General features: G+C 55.6%; 2 protein-coding genes across 3 annotated transcripts; both read left to right on the forward strand.

Annotated features, from left to right (window-relative positions):
• The first annotated feature begins 9828 nt into the window (after nucleotides 1–9828).
• On the forward strand, nucleotides 9829–16638 carry LOC101683696 (TNF superfamily member 12). 2 transcript variants are annotated; one of them, XM_045083297.1, is made up of 7 exons: nucleotides 9829–10061; nucleotides 10219–10269; nucleotides 10791–10866; nucleotides 11525–11578; nucleotides 11663–11698; nucleotides 15614–15738; nucleotides 15896–16638. In XM_045083297.1, the coding sequence occupies exons 1-7, from the start codon at nucleotides 9903–9905 to the stop codon at nucleotides 16145–16147; spliced, it is 753 nt and encodes a 250-aa protein (XP_044939232.1). In that variant the 5' UTR covers nucleotides 9829–9902; the 3' UTR covers nucleotides 16148–16638. The 2 variants fall into 2 exon arrangements, with proteins under 2 accessions (XP_044939232.1, XP_044939233.1); XM_045083298.1 differs by having other exon boundaries at nucleotides 9830–10061; nucleotides 10222–10269.
• A 584-nt stretch (nucleotides 16639–17222) lies between these two features.
• Nucleotides 17223–19844, forward strand: TNFSF13 (TNF superfamily member 13). Its single transcript, XM_004760280.3, has 6 exons — nucleotides 17223–18075; nucleotides 18448–18532; nucleotides 18658–18705; nucleotides 18850–18968; nucleotides 19188–19326; nucleotides 19546–19844. Exons 1-6 carry the CDS (start codon nucleotides 17818–17820, stop codon nucleotides 19653–19655), a joined length of 759 nt encoding a protein of 252 aa, XP_004760337.1. The 5' UTR covers nucleotides 17223–17817; the 3' UTR covers nucleotides 19656–19844.
• The last annotated feature ends 598 nt before the right edge of the window (nucleotides 19845–20442 follow it).

Raw genomic sequence — 20442 nt, forward strand, 5'->3', positions numbered from 1 at the left:
CTTCAAGCCCCGCCTTGGGTGAAGAGGTGACTTTAAATTAAAAATAAAAAATTTTAAAAAAAAGTATTCCCCATGGGGCGCCTGGGTGGCTCAGTGGGTTAAAGCCTCTGCCTTCAGCTCAGGTCATGATCCCAGGGTCCTGGGATCGAGTCCCGCATCGGGTTCTCTGCTTGGCAGGGAGCCTGCTTCCTACTCTCTCTGCCTTCCTCTCTGCCTACTTGTGATCTCTGCCTGTCAAATAAATAAATAAAATCTTTAAAAAAAAAAAAAATAAAGCCTCTGCCTTCGGCTCAGGTCATAATCCCAGGACCCTGGGATCGAGCCCCACATCTGGCTCTCTGCTCAGCGGGGAGCCTGCTTCCCCCCTCTCTCTGCCTGCCTCTCTGCCTACTCTGATCTCTGTCTGTCAAATAAATAAAATCTTTAAAAAATATATATTTAAAAAAAGCATTTCCCATGGAAGATAGTCCTGCGGTAAATTCAGTGATCAATTCTGGAGTGTCTGTGTAAACTCCCATCAAAACAAAATTTGACTAAGTACATTGGAATATCTCGTTGACTTTTCTTTGCCCATTGTGGGGCTCAAACTCAGCACCCGGGGATCAAGAGTTGCATGCCTGGGTGTTTCAGTCAGTGGAGCATCTGCCTTTGGCTCAAGGCATGATCCTGGAATCCTGAGATCAATCCCTGCATCAGGCTCCCTGCTCGGCGGGGAGTCTACTGCTCCCTCTGCCTCTCCCCCCCGCCCGCTTGTGTTCCCTCTCTCTTCTCTCTGTCCAATAAATAAAATCTTAAAAAAAAAAAAAAAAAGTCGCACGCTCCACCAACTGAACCAGCCAGGCGCCCCTCTCCTTGGCTTTATTCAAGGATCGTGAGTAGGACAGGAGCACCCCATCTAGCAGGGACACTCTCTCCAAGGGGTTTACTTACAGGAGAGAGTGGGGCCAGAAAGGTACTAGTAAAAGAAAAGGATTGTTCCAGGCTGGCCAGCTTTCTAGGGGAGAAGCTAGGTGTCTTACCCTGCTCGGGGCCTCATCCTCACTAGGATGCTGGGGACAGCCCAGGTGGCCCACTCCAGCGCAGACCGAAAACTCCCAGGCGGAGGGCTAGGTTACATTTCTGGGGGAGGTTGAACTGCCCTGAGATGGTGTATGGAGTCCTGCTTTGGGGTCTCTACATAATACCATTTGGGGCATCTAATGTTTTTTTTTAAGATTTTATTTATTTATTTGACAGAGAGAAATCACAAGTACACTGAGAGGCAGGCAGAGAGAGAGGAAGCAGGCTCCCTGCTGAGCAGAGAGCCTGATGCGGAACTCGATCCCAGAACCCTGAGATCATGACCTGAGCCGAAGGCAGCGGCTTAACCCACTGAGCCACCCAGGCGCCCCTAATGTCTTTTTTTTTTTAAAAACATTCAACAAAGTTTTGCAGGCCCTGAAAACAGGAACGCCAGTGGAGCCTTCCCAGCACCCCTGCCCTTACAGACCGTGGGAAATCCTTCTCTGCACGTGAGCGGTATGAATCAAACCGGGCCTCAAAAAAAAAAAAAAAAAAAAAAAAAGCCTTATTTTCTCTCGTTATCATGGTAGAAAATTCGAGAAGAAAAGCATAAAAAGGCAGAAGAAAACAAATCATACTGGCGGATTTCCTCTCAGTATTTTTCCTACGCTTTCCGCTTTTCCCAAGTCGCTTCCAATCGGTGTCCAAAAAAATGCAAGTTAATTTTCATTTTGGCTGCAAACCAAGAACAGAAAGGTTAAGCGGACTGAATTAGTTTTTCAAGCCAAAGTTAAGGGCTCTGAGGACGAGGTCTCCAAGGGTCCAGTCCTTGTTTTTTTCCACTAGCAGGTGTGAGCCCAGGCCTGGAGGAGGCTGAAGGCTTCCCCTCCCCTCCCCTCCCCTCCCCTCCCCTCCCCTCCCCTCCCCTCCCCTCTGCAAGGCATCCAGCTTCTTTTTTTCTTTTGACAAACTCAACTGCTGCATTCGCTTGAGAGCAGATCTTGAAGAACAGAGACCCTTACAGGGAAAACAAGGCTGCCTCACCCCTTCCCATCCTGTCCCACCCTGCTCCACCCCTGCAGCCCAGAAGCAGGCCCTGGTAAGGGGTTCTGTTCATATTTCTTGCAGAAGTTATTTACAAAATCCTGGCTAAAATGCGCATTCTTTGATTTCCATCTATATTATCTGTAGTTAATATCGACTTTGCAACACAAAGCATGAGGCATTTAATCAGCTCCATTCGCTTCCACTGGTCCTCATGATGAGTCTTTGTGTAAGTATTTTTGTTTTTTGGGTGCCTGGTGGCTCAGTTGGTGAAGAGTCTGCGTTTGGCTCAGGTCATGAAGCCAGGAGCCCCACATCGAGCCCCGCCTTGGGGTCCCTGCTCAGTAGGGAATCTGCTTTTCCTTCTCCTCCCCACTCCTGCTCTCAAGTCTCTCTGTCAAATAAATAAATAGAATCTTTAAAAAACATGTATTTTGGGTTTTTTAATTATTTATTTTATTTAATTAATTTGTTTATTTAGTAAAAGATTGATTTATTCGACAGACAAAGATCACAAGTAGGCAGAGAGACAGAGAGGAGGAAGCAGGCTCCCTGCCCAGCAGAGAGCACATGCGGGACTTAATTCCAGGACCCTGAGATAGAGAATCAGGGGTGTGTGAACACCGGGTTCTGGGGTTCCCAACAGAACAGGTTCAGCCACTCACCGCGGACAAAATCCAAAGGCAGAGAAACGAGCAGTGGGGAAGTAAGACTTGATTTCCATGAGCCGGACACCAGGAAGACAGGAAGACAGGGGGCCCTGTCTCAAAACACTGTCTCCCAAAGGTTTTGTAAATACCTATAGGATTAGGTGAGAAAGAGGTGGGGCTGGGGTCTCAGTGTGCTGGCAGGCAGTGCAGGCCACAGTGAAGGTCAAGGTCTGATGAGGGAGCAGGAGGCTGGCTGAGAACAGAGCAGGGGCTGGCACCTTGCACCCCCTCTCCACCCACTCCCTTTGGTAATATGTGTGACATTTCACAGGCACCCCTGACTGCCCTAAAAGAGGTCGATTACTATCAGGGGCCACTCATAGGTGGGGTCTGGTGGGCTTCCGGCAGCCCTTATTGCTGGAAGGATAATTTCAGTTCCGTCCTGGGGATGCTTTGGCCCCAAGGTCTTTTGCCGGATTAAGAGTTGGGCTGGAAAGTTCAAGGTCAAAATGGAGGTGGATGACGCCCTCGTTCGGAAACGGCAGGTATTTCTCTCCAAGATTCAGTGTGGTTGGGGCACCTGGGTGGCTCAGTGAGTTAAAGCCTCTGCCTTCAGCTCAGGTCATGATCCCAGGGTCCTGGGATCGAGTCCCGCATCGGGTTCTCTGCTTGGCAGGGAGCCTGCTTCCTACTCTCTCTGCCTTCCTCTCTGCCTACTTCTGATCTGTCTCTGTCAAAGGAATAAATAAAATTAAAAAAAAATTCAGTGTGGTTGGTGAAAAAGCTAGTGATTTTGGTTCTTTTTATTTTTAAGATTTTTTTAATTTATTCATTTGACAGAGAGAGAGATCACAAGTAGGCAGAGAGGCAGGCAGAGAGAGGTGGGGGAAGCAGGCTCCCCGCTGAGCAGAGAACCTGATGCAGGGCTCTATCCCAGGACCCAGGGATCATGACCTGAGCCGAAGGCAGAGGCTTAACCCACAGAGCCACCCAGGTGCCCCAAAGGGTGATTTTATTAAAGCACAAGGACAGGACCTGAGGGCAGAAAAGTGCTGCTGTGCATTCACTATCTTGAGCCCACACAGTAGAACCTTCCAGAATGAAGAAGGCCTTTCAGTTCTGGAAATGATCTCTCTCTTTTTTTTTAAAATTAATTAATTAATTTTATTATTTATTTATTTTTATAAACATGTATTTTTATCCCCAGGGGTACAAGTCTGTGAATCACCAGGTTTACACACTTCACAGCACTCACCAAAGCACATACCCTCCCCAATGTCCATAACCCCACCCCGTGGAAATGATCTCTTATCTAAGATATTTTTCTTCCCTCCATTTTTTTCAAATTCATTTTCTGGGATTCGTATCTTTTTTTTTTTTCTTAAGATTTTATTTATTTATTTAATAGCACAAACAGAGGGGAGAGGCAGAGGGAGAGGGAGAAGCAGGCTCCCCACAAAACGGGGGAAACCCAATATGGGACTTGATCCTAGGACTCCTGGATCCTGACCTGAGCCGAAGGCAGACGCTTAACTGACTGAGCCACCCAGGTGCCCCTAGGGATTTTTCTTTCTTTCTTTTTAATTTTTAAGATTTTATCTATCTATTTATTTAAGTTTTAAGATTTTTAAAATTTTTTTTTAATTTTTAAGATTGTATTTATTTATTTTTTAAAGATTTTATTTCTTTATTTCTCACTTTATAGAGTGAGAAAAGTAGGCAGAGCAGCAGGCAGAGGGAGAGGAGAAATGGGTTCCCTGGGAGCCCAGTGTGGGGCTAGATCCCAGGACCCAGAGACTGGGACCCGAGCCGAAGGCACAAGCTTAATTGGCTGAGCCACCCAGGTGCTCCTTAAGATTTTATTTTTAAGTCCTCTCTACATCCAAGGTGGAGCTCAAACTTACAACTCCCAGATCAAGAGTCACATACTCCAGGGCTGAGCCACCCCGGTGTACCAAAAAAACTTATTTTTGTAACCACATTTTTATTTATTTATTTTTAAAGATTTTATTTATTTATTTGACGACAGAGATCACAAGCAGGCAGAGAGGCAGGCAGAGAGGGAGGAAGCAGGCTCCCTGCTGAGCAGAAAGCCCGATGTGGGGCTCAATACCAGGACCTTGAGATCATGACCTGAGCCTAAGGCAGCGTCTTAACTCACTGAGACACCCAGGTGCCCCGTAACCACATTTTTAGCCACTGAAAAATGTTTCTTGTTTTGTGATTTCAGATTTCTGATCTAACACTCTTCTTGTGTTCCGATGTTTTGTCTTCTTGAATCTCTTTAAGTATATTACGGGTTCCCTTTGTAGGCTGCATCGTAGGTACACCTCCGAGTCATCGAGGGTTTAATTCCAGGCCAGGGCAATAAAGCAGGCATTGCAATGAAGCAAGTCAAATGAATCTTTGGGTTTCCTGGTGCACATAAAAGTTATGTTTACAGCACCAAAGTCTGTTAAGTGTGCAGTAGCTTGGGGGTGCCTGGGTGGCTCAGTGGGTTAAGCCTCTGCCTTTGGCTCAGGTCATCATCTCAGATTCCTGGGATCAAGCCCCTCTTAGGTCTGCTCAGCAGGGAGCCTGCTTCCCCCTCTCTCTCTGCCTGCTTCTCTGCCTACCTGTGATCTCTGTCTGTCAAATAAATAAATAAAATCTTAAAAAAAAAAAAAAAGTGTGCAGTAGCTATTAAGTAACAGCTTAGGCTGACTCTTGGTCTCCAGGCTACGAGTTTGAGCCCCATACTGGATAAGGTGAGTACTCAAAAAAAAGGCTGTTAAAAAAAAGAGAAAAGCTAACCATCATCTGAGCTTTCAGCAAGTCATAATCACTGATCATAGATGGCCACAATAAATGCAAATACAATGAAAAAGTTTGAAATATTGTGAGAATTACCAGAATGTGACCTAGAGACATGAAGTGAGCAAATGCCTTTGGGAAAATGGTGCGAGCAGACTTGGTCCGTGCAGGGCTGCCGCACACCTTGAGTCTGTAAAAAACATAATATCTGCAAAGTACAGGGAAGTGATATCCATGACTTATGCACGTGTCTCTGGCTCCTCCAGTGCCTGTGTTGTCTGTCTGTCTGTCTGTCTGTCTGCTCCTGGTTCTCCTAGGCGTGGTGGTTGTTGGTGACATTTCATAAAGAACGACCAAGCTGTCCTGCATTTCCTCTGCTGGTATGTAAGTTATACTATTTTTCCTCTAGGGTTCTCTCTGGTTGGAAATCCTGCCTAGGAATTCTTCGTGGATTAGGATAGGACACACACCCACTGGGGCGCCTGGGTGGCTCAGTGGGTTAAGCCTCTGCTTTTGGTCAGGTCATGATCTCAGGGTCCTGGGACTGAGCCCTGCATCCGGCTCCCTGCTCAGCAGGGAGTCTGCTTCCCAGGGCCCCCCCACCCCCCGCTCCTCCCCCTCCACCAGCTCCCTCTGCTTGTGCTTTCTCTCTGTCAAATAAATAAATAAAATCTAAAAAAAAAAAAAAAGAGAGAGAGAGAGAGGGACATCATTAAGAGCTTCCTTTGGAGAGGGGAGAGCTAGTGATCAGCTCGCAGCTTGTGGGTCACCCCAAAAGCTAGAATAAAAAAACATTTATTCTGGATTGCCAAGGCTTAACTTCCTCAGACAGTTGGTTCAATGTCTCTGGAGACAAGCCACCCGCCATTCTGTCCGAGGGAGAGAAATGCCTTCCGGGTGAGGAGGGGAAGTGGGGTTGTCCTCGGATGCTGTTGGCCTGTCTTGCACACCTTCACACGTTTCCAGAATTTCACTCCCATCTGTCCCATTTTCCTTTGCCTGCTGATTGGGGAAATTGTTCCTCTTGGGGCAGCCTAAGCAGGAAGGCTTGACTGGCAAACCCCCACCGTCTTTGCACTTTTGCTCCTCTTTGTATTCTCTACCTTTCCATGAGGAGGGATTGGAGACAAAGGACCCAGAGTCAGAAAGCCTGTTTTACTTGCTAACTGTTGCACACACTCAGCATCCAGATGGATGGAGGCTATGGTAACGGCTCACTCATCAAACTCAGTGGAAATCCAGGAAATATTTACTGAATACCAGGGTTCTGTCCCAAAGACAGGGTTTGCTTGTCTTTTTATTTTTATACAGTGTTAGTAATCTCTGCACCCGACTCGGGGCCTTGAACCTGCAACCCCAAGATCAAGAGTCTCATGGTTCACCGACTGGGCCTGCCAGGCGCCCCTGCATCGTCCCTTTCTCACATCATTTGTGTGCACTCCGATAACCCCGACCATAGTGAGGAAGCCCAGAATAACACGGAGACACTTGTATGAAAAGGCAAGTCACAAGCTCAAAGTACAAGGAAAGTTAATCAGCGCCATGATATTACACAGATCCCGAAACTGATCAGAATTCCCTCCAGGCTTTCCACCCAAGTATCCCGGGCTTCTCCCTTTTCTCCCTGTTACAAATGTCGTCCACTAGAATCCCAAATGAAGTATTTATCCTGTTCAGTCATTCCAGAAATACTTAGAGTAGTTCCCCGTTTGCTACACATTGCGCTAGGCACTGAGGATGAACGGAAGAGAAGACATATGTGGTCCCTGTCCCCTCGGAGCCTTTAGCTCAATCACCCAACAGATGTTTATTAAACATCCATTATGATCAAGTCGCTGCAGGGGGACAACTGAAGCCACTGGCTGGGGACACTTACATCTCTGTTAACATGACTATACTTGGGGACGCCTGGGTGGCTCAGTTGGTTAAGCAGCTGCCTTCGGCTCAGGTCATGATCCCAGCGTCCTGGGATCGAGTCCCACATCGGGCTCCTTGCTCAGCGGGGAGCCTGCTTCTCCCTCTGCCTCTGCCTGCCATTCTGTCTGCCTGTGCTCGCTCTCTCCCCTTCTCTCTCTGTGATAAATAAATAAAATCTTTAAAAAAAAAAAAAAAACATGACTATACTTGTCTTCGTTGCCATGACTAGTACTCGAAGAGACGCTCGCCCAGGAAGATGAATGTTGCCAATTAACTTTATTGCTTATTCCAGCAACTTCCTGAAAGACCCATCAACTCTGATGGGAAACATCGGCTGACTCTCAGGCACCTAGCTAGTTCTGTCTGTAGGACTGTTGATCTCAGGGTCCTGAGTTCAAGCCCCACCTTGGGTATAGAGCTCATTAAAAAAAACAAAAATGGGCACCTGGGTGTCTCAGTGGGTTAAAGCCTCTGCCTTCGGTCAGGTCATGATCCCAGGGTCCTGGGATTGAGCCCCATATCGGCTCTCTGCTCAGCATGGAGCCTGCTTCCTTTTCTCTCTCTCTGCCTGCCTCTCTGCCTACCTGTGATCTCTCTGTCAAATAAACAAACAAAATCTTAAAAAACAAAAACAAAACCCAAACTCCACAATCAGTCAGGAGTGCCTGGCTGACTCAGTGGGTATAGCATGCAACTCTTGACCTCTTGGTCATGACTTTGAACTTCATATTAGGCAGAGGGATTACTTTTAAAAAATCAGCTTAGGGGCCCTTAGGTGTCTCAGTGGGTTAAAGCCTCTGCCTTCTGCTGACGTCATGATCCCAGGGTCCTGGGATCCAGCCCTGCTTCTGGCTCTCTGCTCAGCAGGGAGCCTGTTTCCCCCCACCCACCTGCCTCTCTGTCTACTTGTGATCTCTCTCTCTGTGCCAAATAAATAAACAAAATCTTTTTAAAAAATCAGCTTAAAAATTACTTTAAAAATCATATTTTCAATAGAAATATCTATCAAGTGACAGTTTACATCTTAAGACTGTTTGAGCCCCTCCCTTTGCTCTGTAAATTGTCCATGACTCCACTGTAACCCTTACCTGCCCTAATCAATCCCCACTCTTACCCAGCTCGGAATGACCTGCTTTCACATCGTCTCAGTAAATTTCATGGGTTTGCCCACCATCTTCCTACGAGGGTTGTCAGACCTTTGGGTCTGACAAAGTGCCAGGAACACAGTGAAGAAAATCCTCACGAATTGACATTGTAGACACAGACAATACACAGAAACTGGGAAATACGTCATTTTTCCTTTACAGTGTCCTTGGGGAGATGTAGCCAGATGTGTCATTACAAATTGTGCCACCTGAGAAAGAGAGAGCACCAGAGGGGACAGAGGGGGTGGTTCGGATCCTCATGAGAAAAGATGGTCTGGAAAACTGCCAGAAATGACTAAGTGGGGAAGAGGGTGGTCTGAGTATGCCCAGTAAGGAAAATAAAGGTGTTGAGACCCTGAGGCCAGGGGGCGGGGTGGGGGTGGGGTGGTCGGCGGATTCCAGAATACAAGGGAAACCAACCAGGCCAGACTGCGGGGAGAGGGCAGGAGCCTCTCCAGAAACTTCCTCAGCCACAACCACGGCTTCCCCGGGGCTAATTACTACTCTCGCAAGAGAGTGGTTTTCTGATACTCTTCACTGCAAATGTGCGGAAGTGAACGTTCCAGGCGAAATGCGTTTCTGAGGCTCTTACTGCTCACATAAGGGTTTTCATGGCAAAAGGGGTCCGGCTTTTGCAAGTCCTCGCACCCGGCCCCCGGGGCCCGCCGCGCGGGCCGGAGCCCTCTGCGTGGCGGAAGCGGCCCACGAGCTTCCAGAGCGGCGGCGGGGACCCCGCTCACCGGGGGCGGCCCAGAGGCGAGCTCTCGCCGGCGCAGGACGCCGGGGTTTTCATCAACTCCCAACCGATCCGCCGAAGGAGCGAGCACATGACCCGCGTGAATGATGTCCTCAGGCTCTTTTCCAGTTCCGTGCGCGGAAGTACCGTCCTCGGGGCCCCGAGAAAACCCAAACGGCCTTCGGCCCGAACCCGGCTGCCGGGTTATCCCGGGCCGGGGCCCGACATCCACGGTCGGGCCGGGGGCGGGCCAGGCCCCGTCGGAGGCGCGGGGGTCCCGCCGCCTCTCCCTCCTCCGCCCCCGGGGCTGGGTGGAGTCCCCGCGCGCGGCGCCCCCGCTCCCGCCGCCCAGCCGGCCCTGCGCGCCCGGGGCCCCTCCCGCCAACCGGGCCCCGCGGGCCTCCTCCCGGGGTCGGCGCGGTGCGCGCGCTCGGCCGCCGGCGGCTCGGCGCCCCCGCCGCGCCCCGCTTCCCGCGCGCTCCCCGCCCGGGCGCGTCCGTCGCCCCTCCCCCTCGGCCGCCCGCCCCGCCCGCCGGCTCCCCGGCCCCCGCCCCCGCGGGTCCCGGGCCCCGGGGTGGGGGGGGCGCGGCGAGGCAGGCACAGCCCCCCGCCCCCATGGCCGCCCGTCGGAGCCAGAGGCGGAGGGGGCGCCGGGGGGAGCCGGGCACCGCCCTGCTGGCGCCGCTCGCGCTGGGCCTGGGCCTGGCGCTGGCCTGCCTCGGCCTCCTGCTGGCCGCCGCCAGCCTGGGCAGCCGGGCACCGCCGCCCGCCCAGGTGAGGCCCCGCGGCGCAGCCCTCCCGCGGCCGGCCGGGAGCCGAGTCTGCGGCGCGGCGGACCGGGCCGGGTGGGCGGAGGGCACGGGGCCAGGAAGATGGGTGGAGGGTGCGATGTCAGGTGGAGAGGGACGGGGTGACGCTGCCTCCTTCCCAGCAGGAGCCTTCCCAGGGGGAGCTGGTGGCGGAGGAGGACCCGGACCCGCCGGTGAGTGGCAGTGGGTGCCGGGCGCGCGCGGTGGGGCGTGGGGAGTGTGCGCGAGCCCGGGGCGCGGGATGTGCCCTCGCGGTGCCAGCTGCGTGTGTGCGGGGGTGTGCGCCGCCGTGCGGGCGTCGGGGACAGGAGGAGAGGGGGAGGGTGCCGCCGCGTGAAAGGGGTTTGTGTCACCTGAGTCCGCAGTGTTTATTGGCTGGGGGCGAGGTAGGGGTATGGGATGGGGGGAGCCTGTCGCGGAGGAGGGATGCTGGCGATGCCTGAGGGGTGTGCGCCCACCGTGCACGCCGACGGGGTGTAGGCGCCTTAGGGTCTATGCCAGGTCTGTGTGCTGGGGCGCTGGGGGCGCGGGGTGAAGGCTGGGGCCTGACCCCAGGACCCGGCTCCCCCAAGACTCCCGTGCCTGCCGCTGGCTGGTGGTGCCTCTCCCAACGGGGACCCCCTGTCGGCCTCGGTTTAGTCTCTTGGTGGCCTCCCGCAAGACCCGGGTTCAGTCCTGCCCTTAATGCCCCTAGGAACTGAATCCCCAGACAAAGGAAAGCCAGGATCCCGGGCCATTCCTGAAGAGGCTTGTTCGGCCTCGCAGAAGTGGTGAGCACCCCTTTCTTCCACCTTCAGGAGTAACCCTAGTGGCCAGTGGCTTCTGCAGTCACTGCTTTTGTTCACACTAACAGCCCCATGGAGTGGGCAGAGCCAACACCATTCTCCTCACTTACGGTGGGGATTGGGAAACTGAGGCACAGATGGGGTGTTGGTGGGGGCAGAGGTCAGAGTCCCGCAGCTGATGGTTCTCTCTGAAGCCCCTCCCATCCCATGGACTGATTCTCACTTGACACCCTATGCTGGATGTGAAGGAGGGGCTGGCCCAGGATTAGGAGGACCCCTAGGGTCCTGATGGAGACAAGGTTGGGGAGGTAGAGGCGGGGTCCCAGGAAGCAAAGAGACTCGTGAATGGAATGACCAGGTGAGCCTGTGTCCAGGTTTGCGTGGGGCTGTCCCGGCTGCTGACGGTTATCTCCCTGATATTACTAATTGCAACCGTTTTGCTCTCAGAAACAACCCAGTTTGGGTGATAAACAATGCAGTTGGTCTCCTTATGGAGGGAGGTATGGCCTGAGGCTCTGAGGCCAGGAGCCTGGACAAGAATAAGGATGCGGGGGCTCTGAGAGCAAGGCAGGACTGGGAAGTGTCTCCGGAGCCCAGAGTCAGGGCGTGCTATATTCCGCATCTCTCCTCCCTTAATTCTCAGCACCTAAAGGCCGGAAAACGCGGGGTCGCAGAGCAGTGGCCGCACACTATGAAGGTGGGTGATGGGTGAGATGTACCCAGGGAGCTGGGGCAGTAGAGGGACGGGGCAGGTCTAACAGCACTTTCCCGTGCCTTTCAGTTCACCCACGACCGGGACAGGACGGCGCACAGGCCGGTGAGACCCCATTCCCACCCCTGACCCCCACAGCACTGGCCTCCTGGCAGAGCCGCCCCTCAGAACCTTTCGCTTCCTAGTGCCCTCCCTGCCTTCAGCCTGGGAGCCCCAGAAGCCAGTTCGAGAAAATCTGCAGGGCTTGCTTCTCTCAGTTCCCAGACCTGGTCTCTGCCTTGATCCAGGCATGAGGACCCAGGGCTCCCCGCACCCAGCCACCAGCCCTCATGCTTGTGCAGGAAACACATCTGATTCTTACCTCTTCTTCCCAGACTCACGCCCTGCCGTGGATTCTGTGCGTCCTCACACTCTGACCATTTTTCTTAGAATGTTTCTACTGGGCTCCTTTTCCATCCCTGCCCCACCTCCCATCTCAACACCGTGACCTCAGAACCTCAAACCCAGTCTCTAGCCCCTTCCCCATCTATGCTCTGTCCCCCACTATGTTGTCCAGCTAAGGTTCTGCAAACTCACTGTCCTTATTCCATTGCTTCTCTGCCTGCCTGCATTCTCTCTGTGGTTTGGTCTCAGCCCCTTTTCCCTGCACACACTGTGCCCTCACCTGAAATGTCCTTCCGTGGGACAGGCCATGAGGCAAGACGGGAGGCTGGCTTGGTCTAGGGCCCTGGCAGTCGAGACAGAGCCAAGTAGATGGATTCCGCGTGTGGCTAGAAGGTTGGGCTCACTTATGGGTTGGATGTGCAGGGGAAGGGAGGGAATTAAAAGTGACTTCTAGATTTTTAACTTGGGCATCCTTGGGCATAATGATGCCATTTATGGAGGGAAGAAATAGGTTGGGAGGTATGTGGATTAAGAATGGGATTTCAGATCTCCTACTGAACAAATGGAGAAGTGATAATAAATGAGTGAGCTCCGTGGACAGATGGCTGGACAGAGTCAGCTGGCTGAGGCTGGGTCGGGACCCATGGCCATCCGGGTGCTGTTCAGACCTCCAGGGTTGGATGAGGCACTGGGGGGAAGAGGGACCCCAAGAGTGAGGCCCTGGGGCTCCAAGGCATCCCGGAGCGGAGTAGAAGAGGAGAGCCCAGCGGAGACGGGAAGAAAGCCGGGGAGGACAGTGTCCTGTGATCTGCGAGAAGATGTGGTCTCACCAGCGAGGGTGTGGCTGTCTGCACCGAATGCTGCTGACGGGTCACATGATTTGACTGTGGGGGTTTGGTAACCTTAAAAGGCAGCTGGTGACCTTGGCCAAGCCTGTTTCAGTGGTGCAGTTAGGATAGAAGCCAGTGTGGTTGGGGTGAGGAGGAATGGGAAAGAGGAATTGGAGACAGGGACAGCCCTTTCCAGAAGTTTCTCTGTGATGAGCGGAACAATGGGCCGGTGGTTGGAGGGAAATGTGGATGGAGGAAAAATAGGGATCTTAGCTAACATTTACTGAATGTCGCATTCATCTAGACCTCCCAACAGTCCTAAAAGGAAGATACTCTGATCAGCTCTGTTTTAAAGACGCAAGTTACTTAACCTGCCCAAGGCCATGACCATACTCGGTGGGTCCAGGATTTGAAGGTCCCTAGAATGTACTTGTGTGTGGACCTGCCCATGCTTGGCACAGGGGTGGGTAGGTGGGACCTGTACGTCGATGTCCAGGAAGGAGGCAAGGGGTGAGTTCCAGAACGAAGGGAGAGACGCAACACCCGTCATCACGAGAGGGCTAGTGGAGAATGTGAGCACAGGTCTGTTTTGGGCTCTGATCAGGAGGAGGTGCGGGGGCTCTTGTCTGATGACTTCTGGATCCTTCAGAGAATGAGGAAGATGGGCAGAGATGCGAGGAGAAGGGGTACAAAGTCCCTGCCTCCATGAGTGCTAGAGCAGGGTCAGAGGGCAAGTACAGGAAGGCTGCGGGGCAGTAAAGAATGTGCGTTTGGGGTCTGTGATTGTGACATGGAGGGACACGGCGGTCCCAGGCACATCATGCCCTTCAGCCTCCACCAGCCTTTCCTTCAGCTGCTTCCACAGTGGGGAGTGTCCTCCCTCTTTCCCCTGCTCTGCACGCCCCAGGCCAGCCCTCCTGCCCTCCAGATGAGTCGAGTAACCCGGACATTCATTCCTCTGCTGCCTGAACACACACGTGCCGGGAGCCTGCTGTTTAAAGGACGGGGCTCGGGGCCCGCAGGCACCACCACCCAGACCTCGTCTCAAACAGTGACCATCTGGGAGAGGAGACGAGCCTGTACATTTGGCAATTACAGTACACTGTGACAAGGACAAGAAGGAGAGCAGCCAGAAATGTGCGGTGGCCTAGAGGAAGAAAACTCTATGGTGGAGTCAGGGCCTCCTTCCCCAAGAAGGGGGGGCCTCAAAGCACGAGTGTAAGGTGGACAAGGGCTCAAGGACCTTCTGGGAAGAGGGACCCACTGATGCCAAAGCCCTGAGCTGGGGGAGAACAGGGAGCCAGGCCACAGAGTGAGTCTGGAAGTCATTCTGAGGTCACGGCAGGCAGAGGCAGGCTGCCATCTGCGTTTTAGAAACCTCACTGTGCAGTCCTGCGTAGGAGCCAGCAAAAAGGTGCAGGGGGGAGTCCGCTGAGGAGGGAGGCTGAGAAGAATCCCGGCGGGAATGGCAGTGGCTGGGCCGGGGAGGGAGACGGGGTCCCCCCTGCCATGCAGGTGGCAGAACTTGTAGGAAGACTTGTAGGGACTCAGATGGGTGGGGATGAGGAAGGGCTGGGGAAGGCAGCTGCCCAGGAGAGCGGCAGTGGATCCTGCAAAAAGCCAGAGGCATGGGCCCCGTCGGCCGGCCAACTCCCTCTGGCCTCCCACCAATGTTTGCGGGGCGCCCACTCAGAGGAGTCCCGGCACTGCGTGCCACGCCATAGTGGTGAATGAGACCGTGGTCGGACCCCACACTTGCACCTGCGTAAATAACCCGGATGATTGCCGGTGTTGGGGACGGGTGTGAAGGAAACAGGGTGGCCAGGGGAAGACAGGAGAGGAGGGCTGGGACTGGCCGCTTCGAATTGGGGGGCCAGGGAATGAAGGGCTGTCGGCGGGGTTGGGATCTCCATATCTGCAGGGGTGTGGGGGGCAGGCCAAGTGAGGGCAGGAAGACAGCGGGAGTCCTGTGATAGACCAAGGGGGACCCAGGAAGCCACCTGAGCTCCTGGCCATTGTCTTGTTACTCATCTTCTTGGCCATGACCTGAGCTCTGGGTTGTTTCATTTTTCGCTATGGTTTTATCAAGCTACACCTTACGTACAGTTCACCCGCTTCGAGGGTGCCATTCGGTGATGTCTAGACTTTAGTTCACACAGCTGCAGACATCAGCACAAGACACCCTGTGCCTGTTAGCCAGCACCCCTGTTTCTCCCAGCACCGCCCCCCAGCTCTAAGAAACCACCGACCTACTTTGTCTTTAGGTATTCACCTGGAAATTTCCTAGGAATCTTACAACGTGTGGTCCTTTGGGGACTGGCGTCTTTCACTTAGCACAATGCTTTTGGTTTGCCCACCAGGGAGCGGTTTTCTTTTTTACGGCTGCATAATATCCTAGTGTGGGGCTGTCCCACCGTTTCCTTGTCTGTGCATCGCTCAGCGGACATTTGGGTACCATTTTTTTATATTTAATGCTCGTAATCCCAGCCCCATCTGATTTGAGGACGGTATGCGGACGTTCTTAAAAGAGGCGGACAGCAGAGGCACAAAATATCAAAGCCCCCAGCACTTCTCCTTCCATCTGGCTCTTGTCCCTGGACGGGGCGAGTGACACCTTGCTTCTCGCTGCCCTGGTCGCAGACACCGGTAAACGTCTCACGTCTTCACGCACTTGCTCGGGCACCACGGGCTCCCCAGCCTTGCGCCAGCTCTTCATCCCCTGGGTAAAGGGGGGCCCCGAGTCTTTGGTCCTCACCGGGTGCCTGGGGATCCTGAGGAAGTCCTGATCTCTGATCACCCCCTGCAGGTGTGGACGGGACCGTGAGCGGCTGGGAGGAGGCCAGAATCAACAGCTCCAACCCGCTGCGCTATGACCGCCAGAGTGGGGAGTTCCTCGTGGTGCGGGCCGGGCTGTATTACCTGTACTGCCAGGTAAGCCCCACCCGAGGCCGCAGAGCCCCGGGGGGGGGGCGCGGCCAGAGGAGGTGGTGGGTCAGGGCTGGGGCCGTTGGGCTCCCCGGGGGGCTTGCAGGAAACCGAGCCTTGGCCAGCGAGGGCTTGGACTCTGCCTCCTGCGCCCGGCCGGCAGGTGCACTTCGACGAGGGGAAGGCGGTCTACCTGAAGCTGGACTTGCTGGTGGATGACGCGCTGGCCCTGCGCTGCCTGGAGGAGTTCTCGGCTACAGCCGCCAGCTCCCTGGGGCCCCAGCTCCGCCTCTGCCAGGTGTCTGGGCTGCTGCCTCTGCGGCCTGGGTCCTCCTTGCGGATCCGCACCCTCCCCTGGGCCCATCTCAAGGCCGCCCCCTTCCTCACCTACTTTGGACTCTTCCAGGTGCACTGAGGGGCCCTAATGGGGCCCCCACCGTGGCTCTCAGTGCCCCCCTCCACTGATCCCCCCGCCCCCCTACCTACCCGCCCTCTGCGGGCTGCTTGGACTTGCTCATTTCCTTTCCGCCCCACATAGAGATCCCCTCCTCCTCTGACAGCCCCCCCCCACCCCCACCCCCGACCTCACTAGCTCCTGAACCCCTGGTCATTCAATACCCCCATGTATCTCCTGACTCCCTGCCCTGGCCACAGCCGCCCCTGGACACTGTGTCTACTCTACTCTGGGTGAGGATGGGTCCCCAACCCCCACCCCCAACTTCAGGCACTAATTGCGGCTGGACAGGAGGGAGCCCGGGGACTAGGCCGGGAATTCCCAAACGCGAGGGCTGAGAGCAAGACAAGCTCCTTCCCTGATAATTCCCTGTGGATTTTTAAAAACAGATATTATTTTTATTATTATTGTGACAAAATGTGCATAAGTGGATATTAAAGACAATAAACCACGGTCTCTCTCTTCCTTGGGGCTTAGGGGGCATTTCTCAGGGTGGCGGAGGGCCCCAGGAAGGGGGTGCGGGCATCCCAGAGTGGGGTGCGGGACGGCTGGCATGCTGGGGCAACATATGGGTTCGGGAGTGGGGACCAGCCTGCTTCTGACCCCTGAGGCATGAGCAGAGAGTGGAAAGGCAAAGTGCCAGGAAAAAAATCAATGTCTGCCCAAGGTCCAGCAGAAGCTGCCTCATTTACCTAGGAGGCGGGCTTCCTCCTGTGGGTAATCCCTGGCCGGGAGGAGGGAGGAGCAGGGCCCTTCCTCTTGGCAGCCTTGGGATGTTAAGCGGGTGCTGGCACAAGCCCTGGCTGGGATGTGGGGTGGGAGCAGGCCCGAAAGGGAGCTCAGGGTCAGGAAGCAGGACGCCGGGGCCCGGGAACATGCGAACCTGGGCCCCTGGGTCCAGGAGAGGAATCTGACAGTGGTAGGGTGCTTGGGGCTGTCTCCCTCTCTCTGTGACCAGGCCCCTTATGTAAGAGCTCTTCTCGGGAAACAGGAAGTTCTCCTTGCCAAGTTCAGCACAGGGAGTAGTGCCGGCCTCATTCCAACACACCCGGCCTGGCCTTAACCCCAGAACTCAGCCAGTTTCTTGCTTCTGTGACCCTAGTTCTCCTTCCCATCTACCCCCTGTCCCTCCTTTTCCACCTCGTCATTCCCAGAGGTCTTCCCCCTGGCTGAGTTGGAGGGTCTTCGCCCCCTCACCCCGGACCCCCGAGACTGCCCAGCTTGCCTCTCCATCCCTGCTCTTGGCACCATGGCCCGGAGCCAGCCACCCTTCCCTCCCCCACTGCTGGGGCCGTCCCAGGGTTCCTGAGCTCGGCCGCTCCTTCTGGGTGTCACTGGCAGTCCTGTCCTTCCTAGTGAGACTGGCACCAAGTTTTCCCAAGGCTGGAGGAGGGGGTGTGTGTGTGTGTCGGTCCGGAGGGGGCGTCCTGAGACACCACCGGCCCCACGGCGGGGTTCCAGGAGCGCCAACAGTGCCCCTTACTGGCTCTCCTCCTCCTTTTTTTATTCTCAAGTTCCTTTTTACTTCTCCCTTGCGTAACACTCTTCTTCCCTTCTGTACCCCCACCCTCCCCACCACCTCCCGGCCACCCCACTCCAGAGGCCACAGCCTCCGGCGGGGTCCCCGGCTCATGCCAGCCTCATCTCCTTCCTTGCTAGCCCCCAAAGGGCCCCCGGGAGACATGGGGGGCTCGGCCCGAGAGCCAGCACTCTCAGTCGCCCTCTGGTTGAGTTGGGGGGCAGCTCTGGGGGCCGTGGCTTGTGCCGTGGCTCTGCTGACCCAACAAACAGAGCTGCAAAGTCTAAGGAGAGAGGTGGCGCGGTTGCAGAGGGCCGGAGGGCCTTCCGAGAAGGAGGAGGGGCATCCGTGGCTGAGCCTCCGGGAGCAGGTGAGTGAGGGGAGCAGGGGGCGGTGAGAAGAGGACGGGTGCCAGGGCCAACTCGGGGCCTCCTGGGTCTAGCTCTGCGGTCTGTAAAGTTTTGAGGAGGTGCAAGAGAGGGTCCCAGGTTTGGAGGTCAAGGCAGCAGCCATTCCAGGAAAGGAAATTGTTAAAGATTAATACTTCTCGTACCTACCAGATCCTGGAGGACAGCCAGCACCAAGAATCAGGTCGCTGGGGAAAAGTGCATGAGTGATGTGTGGCACTCCTGGGGCTTGGTTGGTGGGGGTGGGGGGAGAGCGTGGCAGGAGTGGCTGGGAGGAAAAGCTGTCACGGGACCCTTGCTTCTTAGCCTAACCCTGACCCTCTTTCCATGAGTAGAGCCCCAACGCCCTGGAAGCCTGGGAGAATGGGGAGAGATCCCGGAGGAAGAGAGCAGCACTCATGCATAAGCATAAGCAGAAGAGTGAGGAGGCCTCCGGGGTGGGGTGGGGCAGGGGTGGGGGGATCAAGCCGCAGAGGGATCTGGAGCCAAGGCGAGAGGGGAAGGGACAGGTGGGCACCGCTTAGCTCTCCTCTTCCTCTCCCCAGAGAAGCACTCCGTTCTGCACCTGGTTCCCATCAACATCACCTCCAAGGGTGAGCACTAACTTTAAATAATGGCTCAGGGGGAGGGCCAAGGTCAGGGAGCTTTGGGGCTGGCAGCCGGCCCCAAGAGAATTCAGAGGTGAAAAGTCTCTGAGAATGCCCAGACGTCCTGATGGCCACACTCCTCACCTCCAGAGGACTCCGACGTGACAGAGGTGATGTGGCAACCGGCCCTTAAGCGTGGGAGAGGTCTGGAGGCCCAAGGATATGTTGTGCGAGTCTGGGACGCTGGAGTTTATCTGCTGTACAGTCAGGTAATCCCACAGATACCCCAAGCCATGTCTGGGGGCCGAGAGGTCTGTTCTCCCAGCGGGGTGGATGCCCTGGTACTGAAACGCTCCCAACGCCGCTGTTCGTACCAAACTTAAGAGACCCTCCCTCCTTCCTTGGCTCCCTCGTCCGGGCTCCGGAGGCCTCCCAGCCCTGAGCCAGGCTTTCTCACTTCCTTCAGCTTCTCCTCCATTCCTGGTCAGGTCCTGTTCCATGATGTGACTTTCACCATGGGTCAGGTGGTGTCTCGGGAGGGCCAGGGAAGGCAGGAGACTCTCTTCCGATGTGTCCGAAGCATGCCCTCCAACCCGGACTGGGCCTACAACAGCTGCTACAGCGCAGGTGAGAGCCCCGTGGGCAGCGAGGGCGGGTCTGAGAACAGCAGGGTGTCTCTGACCCCTGGGGAGGGGCGGGGACAGGCGGAAGCCTGGGCGGACAGGTGGATCTGGGGGAGGGATGCAGGCCAGGAAGCAGGAGGAAGGCCGAGCCGAGGAGGGAGGGGAGGCGGGGGAGAATCTGCGGACCGGGCTCCACGAGTGTGAATCCTCTCCCGTGTCTCAGGTGTCTTCCATCTGCACCAAGGGGATGCTCTGAGTGTCACAATACCCCGGGGAAGGGCAAAGCTCAGCCTGTCTCCGCACGGAACCTTCCTGGGGCTTGTGAAACTGTGATTACAATACGGACGGTGGTTTTGAGCTCGGAAGATGACGGTGGGCGCGAACTGGAGACAGCCGAGAGAGAATAGGGGCAGCGGCCTCTCCTGGGTTTGACGGTCACCGATCTCCGCCCCCTCCTCTTCCTGTCCCACCCCCAACCCGTAGACTTTGATTCCGTGGCTATTAAAGAGGTGTGATACCGTGCTTTTGTTCGCCGTGCAGCCCCACACTCCCGCGGGCAGGGGGCCGTGCCGGCCCCGGGCAGCCTCCCGCGGGGCCCGCTGGACCGCTTCCAGCACAGCACCCCCACCTAGCGGCCGCTCGGGAGAACCGGCCCGCGCCGGCACGATCTGCGGCGCCTCCCTCCGCTCGCGGACTGGCGGTTCCCCGTGCCACACCCCCTCTGTGCCACCCGCTGCCTCCTCGCTCCGCCGAGAGCCTCGCTCCCACTTCTCTCCCCAGCAACTGGGCCCTCGGTTCCCAGCACTGTCTCGGGGGGTGTATTTTGCAGCCGTCCGCAGGGGTACCCTTTGCGGCCACGTTACTGCTCGGGCGCCAGGTTCCGCCCTTCCTGCTCGCCCTCCGAGCTGGGACGGTGTCCGCGAAGCCTTGGGTAAACCGTGCGCCCCACACCGGCCCGCCTTCACTCCCCTGGGCTCTCCTTCCTGCTCCAGACCCGCTCACACTTCAATAAAAGAGAATATACGGCTTCCACCCCCCTCGCGCCCCTGCCTAGCCCCGGGATCTCCCCACCCTCCCGGCTCGCTCCCCGGCGCGACCCCCGGGACCCAGATTCCGCCGC

This window comes from Mustela putorius, unplaced genomic scaffold, assembly GCF_011764305.1.
Source record: "Mustela putorius furo isolate JIRA1106 unplaced genomic scaffold, ASM1176430v1.1 tig00000695_pilon_pilon_pilon, whole genome shotgun sequence".
NCBI lineage: Eukaryota > Metazoa > Chordata > Mammalia > Carnivora > Mustelidae > Mustela > Mustela putorius.

Coding starts and splice junctions, on each gene's coding strand:
- TNFSF13 (XM_004760280.3), top strand. CDS start 17,818: ATGCCAGCCTCATCTCCTTCCTTGCTAGCCCCCAAAGGGCCCCCGGGA. Junction 18,533..18,657: donor GCATAAGCATAAGCAGAAGA/GTGAGGAGGCCT, acceptor TCCTCTCCCCAG/AGAAGCACTCCGTTCTGCAC. Junction 18,969..19,187: donor TTTATCTGCTGTACAGTCAG/GTAATCCCACAG, acceptor ATTCCTGGTCAG/GTCCTGTTCCATGATGTGAC.
- LOC101683696 (XM_045083297.1), top strand. CDS start 9,903: ATGGCCGCCCGTCGGAGCCAGAGGCGGAGGGGGCGCCGGGGGGAGCCG. Junction 10,270..10,790: donor AGGAGGACCCGGACCCGCCG/GTGAGTGGCAGT, acceptor TAATGCCCCTAG/GAACTGAATCCCCAGACAAA. Junction 15,739..15,895: donor TGTATTACCTGTACTGCCAG/GTAAGCCCCACC, acceptor CCCGGCCGGCAG/GTGCACTTCGACGAGGGGAA.